The sequence below is a fragment of the Notechis scutatus genome, chromosome 5 (genome assembly GCF_049901735.1).
Source record: "Notechis scutatus isolate UNSWTSFEM ecotype Mainland chromosome 5, rNotScu1.2, whole genome shotgun sequence".
Lineage (NCBI taxonomy): Eukaryota > Metazoa > Chordata > Lepidosauria > Squamata > Elapidae > Notechis > Notechis scutatus.
In genome coordinates, this window is record NC_142013.1 from 37,083,085 (window position 1) to 37,096,171 (window position 13,087).

General features: G+C 35.4%; 1 protein-coding gene across 1 annotated transcript in view; it reads right to left on the reverse strand.

The window, feature by feature from the left end:
* PROS1 (protein S) overlaps positions 1-12,115 on the reverse strand; it is a 28,945-nt gene extending 16,830 nt beyond the window's left edge. Inside the window, exons 1-5 of the mRNA XM_026664010.2 lie at positions 11,694-12,115; positions 4,643-4,800; positions 3,971-3,995; positions 2,124-2,210; positions 72-194 (exon numbers count right to left, since the gene is read on the reverse strand). Of these exons, the coding sequence (XP_026519795.1) occupies positions 72-194; positions 2,124-2,210; positions 3,971-3,995; positions 4,643-4,800; positions 11,694-11,778 (478 nt within the window). The 5' untranslated portion in view covers positions 11,779-12,115. The remainder of the gene's footprint in view (positions 1-71; positions 195-2,123; positions 2,211-3,970; positions 3,996-4,642; positions 4,801-11,693) is intronic.
* Between the last annotated feature and the right edge of the window lie 972 nt (positions 12,116-13,087).

Genomic DNA, 13,087 nt, shown 5'->3' on the forward strand with positions numbered 1-13,087 from the left:
TTACACATGTATATTCTACATGAAAATATATGATGAAAAGATATGCCCTGTTATCAGTTTAGTGACCATACCTTCTTCACATTTCTCTCCTTGCCATCCAGGTTTACAAATGCATGTGAATGTGGCTTGTCCATCTCTGCATTCTTCATAACCCTCCATATTGCATGGCAAAGGTTTACACTGGTCTGGTATTACTGTAGGAAGATTACAGAATCAGAAAAGTGCTAATATTATAACCAGCTCTCTTTTAATTCTGTTTCTTCATTTTCATCCTAAAAAAGAAAGGACTTCAATGACTGAAGATAAAAGTCATTGCATCCTACAGATGCAATTTAAATTTTTGTTGGACTTTCATCTTGGTCTCAGATGCAATGCAGAATAAACTTCTGATCTCTTTGTAAGTGAATGCTTGCCCATTTACTGAATTTATTTATAAAATTTTCTATGTAATTACAGAATTATCACAATTTATAAAATTAACATTTTAAAATCTCATAAAATATTTTATTGAGTAAAAACATAATACCAAATAAATAATCTGTTCTTATTCTCCATATAAACTCAATTAATCAAAAAGTTTGGCAGAAAAGGTTTCTTTCTTTCTTTTTTCACTAGTACTAGCTAGTTTTGGCAGAAAATTTGTTTAAACCTCTGCATGGAGAAAATCAGGGAGGCAAAATTGCTACCACTAAGAAAGATGTTGTTTGTCCTTGATATCTCCATTTCAATTAATGATAGTTATCAACAGCAGAATTCCCTCAGCAGGATTATATAAGCAAAGTAGTTCCTTTGTGGCACAAATCATTTCAGATTTTATATATCAAACTAGCAATTTGAACTAGGTAATGTAAGGTATCCTGTGGGTGTTTAAAATCAAATGTCACACCAGGATATTAAACATTCTGTTCAAGTGAAAATCCTAAACTCTTATCAAAGAAAGTCCCTTACAAAGTACAACAAATGAACTGAAAGAATGCTAGAACATACCTTATATCTATGTTTTCAAACTGGGCAACTTTGAGGTAAGTGGACTTGCTGACTCGCTAGGAATTTCTGGGATGGAAGTCCCCACATCTTAAGTTGCCAAGTTTGAAAAAAACACATATTATATGAATAAGTATTTGCCCAGGACTGGTCTTAGTGATTAAACCAGCTAGAAATGAAATAAAAAGTCCATGCTACTTTAGCCTAATGGATCCTTTGTGACAAAGCTGAGTGAAAGAGAATTCTCAGACATCCTTTTTCCTAGAGAAGTCATCAAACCACAATGTATTTGTAGATTATGCCGAAAATAAAGAAACCACATTTTGGCTCAGTGAATTCAGTCTGTGTTAACCGGCAGCATGGAGTCATACAAAATGTACTTGTCAAGTGCTCTGCTAAGGCTACAAGCAAATTTGTTTCATTACAAAATGTTTAAGCTAGAGGTGCCTTAGTAATCAATTCTTAGATTTGTGTTTGCTTTATTTTTCCTGTTGTCCCAATAGATTGGGCTATGACACAAGCACAATTGAGGAAAAAATGAACATCAAGCAGAGAACTGACTCTCACTAGAGACTATTTAGCAAGATAACATGCTCAGGCATGCTTATCACTGATTCCATCCCCAGAGTATTTAATGACAATACAGAACACATCAAGGAAGAATGAATTAAGAACACAATTTTAATTTGAGATTGCACAAACTTTAGTGCAGCAGTCCAGTCCTCAGGTAAGACAATTAAAAATGATTCCCTTTAGGCCTTATCTGTTCTCGTGAATAAAAGACAGAAACAGTTACTGAAGAATAAAAATATAAATTGTTCTTTGGATCTTTTCAATTTCCTTATGTAATATGAAGGAAAACCAGGATATAATTTCATCATTAGATACAAGAAGAAACCCTTTACAAGAAGAAAAGTCAAAAGCAAAAGAACTTCACTCAAGTTGTTCCCCACCAATTTCTTTCATAGACTTTTCATGCATGTATTAAAATAAATATTAAAATAAATACTTCCCACTGTTGCACAGGGACTAGGTAAATACAGTATATCGATGCAATCAATTGCATTACTAATTGCAATTCTTTTACATAATAGTTTCCATCTTAATTCAGAAAGTATAAAATGTGTAAGAAATCTTACCTGTTACACAGGACCGCAGATCAGCTGGAGAATCTGGAGTCAGTGATGGCGCTCTGAAAATTCCAGTTCTGAATAAAGCCAGACAGTCTGTGAAAGCATCAAGCAGCTGCTTATTGACATGCAATCACCACTAAAAACAACATCACATGGTGCAGGGCTTCCTGGCCTATATACCTTCTCATTCAAGTTGTGGAAATGTGCATTTTTAAATGTATTATTTAAATGAATGAAGAAGTTTAATCAGTTTTTCTTTCTTTACAGAGAACAGTTTGATGCTGAGATTTAATGGACCATGAAATTTACAATGCTGTTCTACAATTCAGTCAGTTTTTTGACAATTTCTGACAAAAAGGAATTGAAAAAATGATAACAAAACCAAGGCCACCAAGGAGTTCAAAGAGAGTTTCTTATACTCTGTAAAAATTGAGCTGGGTTTTTTATTTGGCCAGCATTTACACAATATTATATCTTTTAGTTTTATTATGAATGCAGATAATTTTAATTTCACATGGTGAAAAGCTAATACTCTGAAGCACATCTGGCTGTTACCAGAACAAGAGATGCAAAAGAGGGTCACTTCTAATCTTCTACTTCAATCAAACATTAAAAAAGGAACAAAAATATAAATTGATGGCAGAATAAATATAACTTCCATTTGATATATGGAAGTAGCCTTATTTTTTTTTCATTGTGGCTTCATAGCTTTACTATAATAAATTAGAAGGTTTTGAACTATAAGCCTATTCATTTGTTCTATACACCTTATTATAATCCTGATACTTCACACTCTGTATATGCTAATGTCTCCACTAATAATTAACCCATCTCTGCAAAAACAACAGATTGAGAGAAGGAACAAAAAATCAACATTGCAGTTACTTTTACTTGGGGTATACCTAGAAAATTTAATTCTTCTTGGAAATAAAATCATACAAATAAGTCTATTTTGACTGTCATTTGTATTATTTATTTAGTATTGTAAAAATAGAAATAATCACATGAGTCTATTTGTTGTCCAAAATATGTAACAAAGGCAAAGATGTTGCATGGAACAGCATCAATTCTACCAGGCCCTGGTATGCCCATTTCAGCTCAGAAATGTACTAGGCTCTATGTTCCGCCATTTTTCAGGCCCCACACAGTCATTTGCGCTCTTCCTTTGCTGTCAGGGCTTACGTTTTGGTGTGATAGTGTGACATATTAAACTGCTAAGCTACTGCCATTGGTTCATATTGAAGAAATACGTGCCCATATTAAAGTAACAGAGAAACAAAGAAAAGTCTTGATTATAGAAAAATAAAACTGTTCAAGGATACATCTGTGCTGCACTCTATGTGATAAAGAAAGCTGATAAAATTATAAAGAAGATATTCTTCTTTATAGTTTATTTCAACCAAAATTATATAACTAGATAATGAAGTGTTGATTAAATAATACATTAACAAGTTAGTAATGGGAGTTAACTAAACTTTTGTAACAGAAATGAACAGAATCACATTGCAAAGAATATGCTTTTGGTTTCAGCAAGTGTTCCAAAATACTGTAGTTTTAGATCAGACTCTACAGTGCCATCCCAACTAGATAACAAATGATATTATATGACACTTTTTTCTTTCCTTAATATATATAGGTGCCATTTTGTGCCAGGCATGGGACTTTCATAACAGTCAATACTGGAACTGTAAAAACAAAAATTGGATCATAAAATCAGCACTAATTAATTCAATAAATCAATAATGCAATAATCAAATTTTTGCTACAATAAAAATTGTTGATGTTTTTAAGTTTCATTAAAAAACCTCTGTTACTAAATATAACAGTTTTTTTTTAAAAAAAAGTAAACTTACCTAAGTATCTGGGATAGAAATAATCCTGTTTTTTAAAAAAAGAAATGAATTAGAATGTATATGAATTGATAAGAAGTACATATGGTTTGTTTAAAATAATGACTTGATTAATAGCTGGACTTTAAGGTTATAAAACATAATTTTCTATATTTTATGTTATTAAATATTATAAGCTTTATCTGTGCTTTTTAACATAAATAAATGGATGTAACAAACTATCATTTTGAAAATGTATGAACTAAAAACAGTGTTCAGATATTTCACAATTATAATCTGTTCACTGAAACCCATTTCGTTGCAATGCCATAGAACTTATGGGTGGTCTGTTTTGTAAGAACCAGAACAGCTCTGCAGAAAATTGCCCATGGACCAAAGGGGCATTCTAGGCTCACAACAGTCCCCATGAACTCCCCCCTAGCAATCACAATGAAGCATCCCAGTTCTGGTCCACAGAAAACAATGTAAGAAGAAGAAGAAAACTGCTAATTTCAAATTGAAAAAAATGAAATATGACTTTTGATTGCTTCAACAATGGTGACCCCAATATCACAAGGATAAATATTAAAAATGGATAAATTTGTGTAACATGATTAGGACAAAATGAGGATGAGTTTTCTGCCATGATTATTTTAATTTAGGGGAACAAAACACCAAAGGTCAGAGAGCTCTTACCGTTTCGGGGTTATTTTCAAAGATTTCCCTGGCTTCTTCTCTATTGCAGTATTCTTCAATACACTCCCTCTCCATATTCCCCTGCTTGCTTTCTTCCACAAAAGAATTTGCACGACGTTTTCTGACCAAAAATTCTGAAGCATGATTCTGAGATAAAACTAAATGAAAGCAAACATTTTGTATTAACCACCTTTTCTTGTGTCTTTTCCTAAGTCAACTAAAAAAATATGAAAACACAGAATTCCACAAATTCACTATAGCTACGTTAGGTTAAATTATTAAGAATACGTCTTATAAGCGAATATTTTTAAATTTACGAAGTGGATATAGTAATTCCTTTATATAGCTCATCCTCTATTCTCAAGAATCCCTGCAGACTTTGGCCTGTTTCTTGAATACTTATATGAATTCCACCTCTGCTTTTTTCAATACTATCTGTGATGATGAACGCCAGAGAACTCAAACATTTGTCTTTTATGATAATTTATATGAATAGCACTTGGTTAAGATCAAACTATGAATTTGGCTTATTTTCCTTCTTGAATCAATACGATTCTTATTTTGCTATTTTTAAGTATACCCAAATTTATTTGCACACAAATGCTCCTTCCTTTAAGACATGTCCTTCTGCATTCCCTCTTGAGCAGATTTTTTTTAAAAAAGAGCACTTCAGGCAGTCTTTAAATTTGCTATATGCATAAATGCCATAATCAATCACCATTTTCAGTAGAATGTGTATAGCCCTTTGTGTTAGTTTACATAAGTACTAAGTGTCATAAATGTGCCATGGTGTTAAAAGTGTAATTTTGCATGAAACCTTATTGCATAAAAATCCTGAACCCAAACACCATGCTGTATGTATGCTATATCAAAATCATTATTTTTCTGTTGATAGTAGTTTTTCTGGGCATAGTCAATGTGGATCATGGCCACAGACCCCCAAGAATTAACTCAAGATTTAAATCTTAACATTTCTTCAAGCCTTCACAGACATCTTCTGATGACATCATGGGCCCCCAAGGGTCTGCAGACCACAGGCTGAGAACCACAGCTCTAGGGAATAGTGTATATAGATGTAGAATACTTAGGTTTTGTTTTATGAGAAATAGAACTTAGCAATAGCACTTACACTTATATACCACTTTACAGTGCTTTACAGCCCTCTCTAAGCACTTTACTGAGTCAACATATTGCCCCTAACAATTTGGGTCCTCATTTTATTGACCTCGGAAAGATGGAAGGCTGAGTCAATCTTGAGCCTGAGGAAATTCAAACTGCCAAATTGCAGGCAGCAGAAGTAGCCTGCAGTACTGCATCCTAACTACTGAGTCACTACGGCTCATGAAATGATCTAGTTATAATGTATTTATTAAACTTTTAAAATATTTTGTTAAATTTATTCTTGGCTGAAGAAGCCATAGTTGAGAAAATCTCTTTATCATTCCTATTTTGTTTTTGTTTTTCTGTTTTCCTTTTCTAAATTCCTCTTTAGTTATTGCAAACACAATATACGTAATAAAGATTTGAATTCTGACTGAATCTGTGACTCTCATTTTGAAAGCATTTCAAGGAGCTCAGGCATTCTTGTACTCAGTTTAGCTACAGAAGGAGAACTGATGACCACTTCCCTTTACTCATGGGAGCATTTATCTGGAGGAAAATAGGTGGTAGTAGTATTCATCAAACAGGCTGTTCCAAGACTTGTGGAAAGGTAAAAGAGCAATTATTGGAAGAGAAACTCGTTCATTTCTGGAGTCAGAGAGGTAAACACACCACATCTCTGGCATGTATGCATTTGTTTGTGCTGTATTACACAGCACAAAGTATGACTTGCTAGTAATTATATAGAGGTTTGTAACCTTATTTTATTAGAAATTGTTTTTAATAGAAATAATTATTTTCTATATAGTTCTGTTGCTTACAGGCATTAAGATTAAAAAAAATATTGTTTCAAATGAAGTAATTTAGATGCAGAATGTGCATTTTTCAAATCAGTAAAACACAGGCAACCTTATTGTTTATTCGTTGTCACAAAAATAGACCTCTTTTCTTCTGAAAGTGCTAAAACTGGCAGAAAGGAACTAAGAATTTCAGCAATTCTCCCTTTGGTGAGTTATTTTGCCTATCATAGTAAACAACAGAGCAGAAAATCCTTTTGATTCTAAAGTTCAGAGAAAGAATTTGAATCAATGCATACATAATCCCTCGAGAGGCTTTAATGTTACTAAATCCAGATCTTGATAACACTCCATAGCTTTTAAATGTTCCAAGGAGAAATTTCATCAGCATATGTTACTCAGGGAGGGCGAGGGAGAATATCTGTGCATCTAAAATGTAGCACCTTAAAGCTTAATACAAGTATTACAACCTATGAGTTTTTGTGAAGTACAATCAATCTCCTTTTTATTTCTTGATGTAAAAATGTTATTTGGACATGAACAGGGTACATTTTTATCCTATTATTTTACTAGATGGAAGCAAGGATACAGAAGTTATCTACATCTTTAGCAACCGTAATATTACTGTTTCAACTTTTGTAGTATTATAGATTTCTACTTTATCTCAAATATAAAATTCTATGTCATACCTCACATTCTCCATATGGGTAGAAACTATTTACTATTGTAGTTAGTCGCTGAGTTGTGTCTGACTCTTCAAGCCCCCATGGACTGTGTCACTTTAGGCCTCCCCATCCTGCACTGTATCCCGGAGTTTGCTCAAATTTGTGTTTATTGCATCAATTACATTATCCAACCTCTCATCCTCTGCCATCCCCTTCCCCTTTTGCCTTCAATGTTTCCCAACATCAGATTCTTTTCCAATGAGTGCTCTCATAACATTATAATTAGATAAGAGAACATAGCAATATCACTTAGATTTATATACCACTTTACAGAGCTTTATAGCCCTCTCTAAGCAGTTTACAAAGTCAGCATATTGCCCCCAACAATTTGGGCTTACATAGTGTTTATGATAACAGCAGCTCAAAGCTTGTGTCTAAATGCTATTATGCACGGGATTCAGTTTCAATTATTGTATTCAATTATTTATGAAATCTGAACACCACCTGATTCCCAAGATCATTGAATACCTTAAAAAAGATCATCATAATTTGTGAAAAGGTAAAATCAGCTACATCCTTTAGGGCAGGGGTCGCCAACCTTTTGGACCTCAGGGACCACCAAACTCATAAATTTAGATCCCAGGGACCACTAACTGGTTCTGTAGGTATGGCCTAATTTGTGGGTGTGGTTTGGTGGTCATGTGACGGCTGGGCATGGCTTGTATGTAAATATTATAAATATTTATATAAATATTGAATTTTTTATAAAAAAAGAGCAACTTTTACCTAAAATCAGGCAAAGCAGGCAGGCAGATTGAGTTGCTCACAGAATCACAGATTCATTCAGAGATCTATCTTATCTGCCATCAGCTAGCTCAGTCTGTCACATAAAATTTGCTTGCAAGCAAACTCATAACATTTGCTAGCAAGCAAAGTCACAAAATTAACTCACAACATGCCATATATGAAAACATTGATTTTTTTATAAAAAAAGAGCCATTTTTGCAATTTTTACCCAAAATCAGGCAAAGCAGGCAGATTGAGTTGCTCACAGAATCATTCAGTGATCTATCTATCTGCCATCGGCTAGCTCAGTTTCTCAAATTTGCTTGCCATGAGTCTGCACTGAATTTGCTTGCAAGCAAACTTTCAGTCCTAAGGGAAGATCTAAAGACTAGCTAGAAAGCGAGAAATCCAACCATTTTCTGCTTCCTAGCTAATCTAAATCTGGCACAGCAGAACAGATGATGGTCAGAAAAAGAAAAATAGCAATTTAGCAGGCAAGTTTGCTGGGTAAGGAGTGAGTGGGTGGGGAGGGTTCCCGTGGGCCATGTGGGTGGTGCAGCCTTGTATTTCTGCACAGCTTGGATTAATTGCTTTGGGGGGGATGCTCTGGGGGTGAGATTTCTCTGCGGCCCACCAAAATTTTCTCACGGCCCACCAGTTGGCGATCGTTGCTTTAGGGTCTACTGTTTTAGCATCCATCCAAGCAAGTTAACTTGTACCAGCTGCTCTCTGGCAATGCCACAAAACCTTTCAGTCAACTAAAAATGTCACAATGCTGAGGACAGAAGGAATCTGTACACCAACACAGGAAGTTGGAAATTTAGCTTAGTAAGACTTTCAACCAATGAGTTAATATAATAATGAAACAAGCGGCACAAAATATACCCTTGTTTGATGTCTTACTTCTGATAATAGCTGTGATTATTAAGTTATATGTATACAAGTAGTCCTCAAGTTATGACCACTCATTCAATGACTTTGCATAGTTATGACAAGTTTAGTGAATGGTATTTATGACCTTTGGTCCTTGAAGTTCTAATTATAGCAGCACCTTCTCCAGTCACGGGATTGCCATTTGTGAATTTCTGTGCTGGCTTTCCACAAGCAAATCAATGGGGAAATTGGCAGACACGGTTGCAAGTCATTCCCATAAGTCAAACCCCTTTTTCACTTGATAATCCCAGATATGGAGGAATCTTGTATTCCACACCAGCCCTGTCCACTAATATTCCATATTGTGCATGCTGGTAGTTCCAGACAGCTTGTCCATAGCGTAGACGGCAAATGAGGGTTTAATCCAAAGTCACCCCATTTTCCTTATACCTATATTGTTTTCATCTAGCCAATTAGGCAGCATAGATATCTAGCTTAAAGCTTATTTATAACACTCAACAGGCTAATTGGCTTATAATAAGCAAGATCTGTTTGATTTTACTTTTAACAGATGTTGATCTTCATTCCTACGGTATTATTTGACTTATGCAACAAAGATAACTGCAACACCTTTAGACCTACCAATCAATATTAACAAAAGGGGACAAAGTTTTCTCTTGGACATTTTCTTATATTTAGTTGTGTTGATAACTTGGTAATCTCAGAGTCTGTAACTAAAGAGTATTCACACAAGCATTCTGTATTAAACTGTGGTTATATAATGAATTCAACATTATTTGCAGATTGGAAATTAAAAGGCATTTTTTGAATGCAGTCCTCACTTGATCAAAACAGTGGGTGAGGTGTTCACTTATGGAAGACATAATCCAATTCTTTAAAACTGCATTCTAGGCACTTTTTATCATCTTCAATCAGGCTTTACATTTTTTTTTCCTTGACAGCTCAAAGTAGGAGTTGGCCCATGATCTATATAATTTATAATTAACTACTAAAGAGTTATTTACAATAACACACTCATGGTCAGACCAGCATACAGCATTAGAGACAGTTTCCTGTTATTCTTCCATATACTTCCCTGATGTGTATATTATATATATTATATTGTTATATAACATATATAATTTTCTTGGGTTTTTAACTAGTTTGTTCTACAATTACTAACAATAGATCACCCTAGGTTTTGCTGCAATTTGACACTAACTGATGCTGTCATCTCCATCATCCTTATCCTTAGTCTCCTTTTACTATCTTGTTTTGGCTATTTAAAAATCTGACAACAGGATATGTCAAGGCCCACATGCAAAATCTGAAGCAGTTCTGAGGAAGTTCAGTGGAAGTTAGACTTCTTGTCCTTTATTACCATAAGATTACGAGTAGTCTGGTAAATAATGGGATGAAGTATCTCAGTGTCCTAGTGAAATCTGTAAAGGTCACATGTTCCATACCTTCAGTATGTTGAAATTGTATCTAAACATGAAAGTTTCTATACAGATTGCTAGAACATACTTAAGATTTCTCTCTTTTTTCCTTTGTTAGAACATACTTAAGTATGCTAGAGCATACTTAAGTATGTTCTATTGCTAGAACATACTTAAGCCATGGATTTCTCTCTTTTTTCCTCCGTAATTAATTTGTAAAATTGTTATGGAATGAAATAAGGAAGGGGAAAACAAGCAAAACTATATTACACTGAATGAGGGAAACCGTGGGCTGCTAATGAATCTGCTTTCATCTCCTAATTTAACCTAAAATTAAGATGTTGAAACTTTCTGTCTTGCAAAGTTGAAGGGCTTATTCAGCTATCCTAGGGACAGCAGAAAACTATTCAGACATGAAATCTGCTGCCCTTAACTCTTCTGCATCTGTTTCAAGTCCACACAGTCACCTGATTCCCCTCAGGGTAATGAATAACAAAACCTAACCTTTTTTTACATCTAGCGTCTGTCTTGAATTGTATGTGAATAAAGAACACATTACTTTACCACCAGACTGGAAAAGCTAAGCATGGTTTAAGCTTGTGTAGGATGGGCATGTATAGAAGACAATGTTATGAGGATAGGAAGAAACGTGTTTTCAGTTAAGTTTACTGTAGATACAAATGATGAAAGGTCATTTATCTCTAAATAGGCTGCATGTGTTATTTAAATGTATTTATAGGAAGACATAATTAAAAACAACAATTTGCATCCTCTACATAAAATACTTGTTTAAACTTTTCATCACAGAAGTGATTGTAGATTTTTTTAATACTTTTATGATTTCACAATACCCCTAATGCCCCCCCTTCTTTTGCTGGGTTTAGAAATTTCTCTTTCTCTGTCATTGCAATGATAATTACTCAGTCTCCTGTAGTTTGGCCTTATTACAAATATGATTGCTTATAGAGATGGAAAAGATACTTGCTTAGTGAAAATTAAAAAGCTATTTCAGATCTTGCAGAGTTTAAAGGCACATCAGAATCTCTCAGACTCAGACAATCCTGGCAACAAGGAACCACATCCATCTAAGCCAGCAGCGCCATAAAATAAAACAACGTCCCATTAAACTTCGTGATATTTATTTGAGTAAACGTACAAATAATCAAGTTGCATCCCTAGGGATTCGAAGGGCACAGAATTCTTTTCACAGAAGAGGCTATACACTACAATATGTCGGTATATAATTATTTCCGTTACTATTCCTTACAATCTCTTCCAGTCCTGAAAACAGCTTGAGGAAGACAGCACAAAACAGGACTCAATTAACTAAAAAAACGCAAGCCCCACTGAACTCTATCGAAAGTTGGAAAGTAGACCAATTTTTACTTACACGTCCTTGCCTCTGAAGAGGAGATCGCGATCGTTGTAATAAAGAGGCAGTAAATAAGCAGGGAAATAACGTCCAGGAGTCTCATTCTGTGAAGCTGACAGTTAGTAGGCTAACTGGGTCGGCGTATTTCTTTCGGAGCTAAGAAGCGGATGCTGGCATCTGCTCTCAGTTGCTGTTCGGTTGTTCGCACGATGCCGGGAAACGAGGACTGGTTGGGGGGTGGCCTCATTCGAAGGCAAGACAGTTCCTGGAAGCGGTCCTGTCCATTTCAAGCGGTGGGTAAACAGGAAGGCCGAGGGAAGGACATTATGGCACTGACCCAGAAGCTGCTGAACCTCCCGGCGGGGCTGGTCTCTAACCATTTGCTCAAAAGGACCCTGTGTGTCTGTGTCCTTGCGTGAGTGCGTACGAGAGAAAGGGGCAGAGAGGAGGCGAAATTGCCTTTTTGGTTGCTTTCTTCCCAAGGCCCGTTGCCAATAACGCACAAAGGGGCATTCACCTTCAACTGGTTCCTCCTTCCAAAATCAGAGCTGCCGTTTGGCTACCGTGAGGTTGTATTTGCACAGTGCACTAGAAACGAAGCCACCGTAATTTAATGCACGTGAGATCCCAGCCTCTGTGGCTGATACTGCAGCTCTGCTTTATGCAATCTCAAGACAACTGCTTTTGCTGAATAAATCGGTAGTGCATTTAATTTTTTTTGGAAAACGTGTCACTGTTTGCAATTTTGCAAATAAAGCCTTTTGAAGACCATCCTCCAAAAACATCAGTGAATTGCTATGTATGACTTTAAATGAATTACTATGTTAACTAGCTCAGTCTTGGCTTTAATTACATATTACAATTGAATTCTGACTAGAAATAGCTTATTGAAGAACAAGAAAGAAATTTGCATGGCATTTTAAGTGGCATCTGTTAGTGAATCCTATTGACTAAAAAAAAATCTAGATAAATCTAGGCTTGTGTGACAATGCTGCAGTCCTACATGGACCTGCTTGTCAATGTTACACTCCAAAAGCTAGAGGAATCATGACCATTGGTGAAGTTGCCCTTGATCTTTTTTGGGGTGTGTGTGTGATGAAATAGTCACTAAAGTATCTGCAATTCTTAAGGCAGCCATTTTGGGCCTTTTGGGGGGGGGGGAGGGAGGGTCCTCAAAAGAATAGTTGATGCATGGAGCTCCTTTTTTTTGTATCCATGATCTCCAGGTTTGAACAGCAACCAGTTTATTGACATATACTTTCACGGATTAGAAGCTTTGCCTTTTTAAAAGTTTGATCACTGTAGAAAGTATAAGAAAAGGACAAGCAGAGTCAGGGAGCATAGTTATCAACCTGGAATCCTTACATTCCCACAAGATTTAAGTCCAAACTTTCAAATTCCATTCACTCATC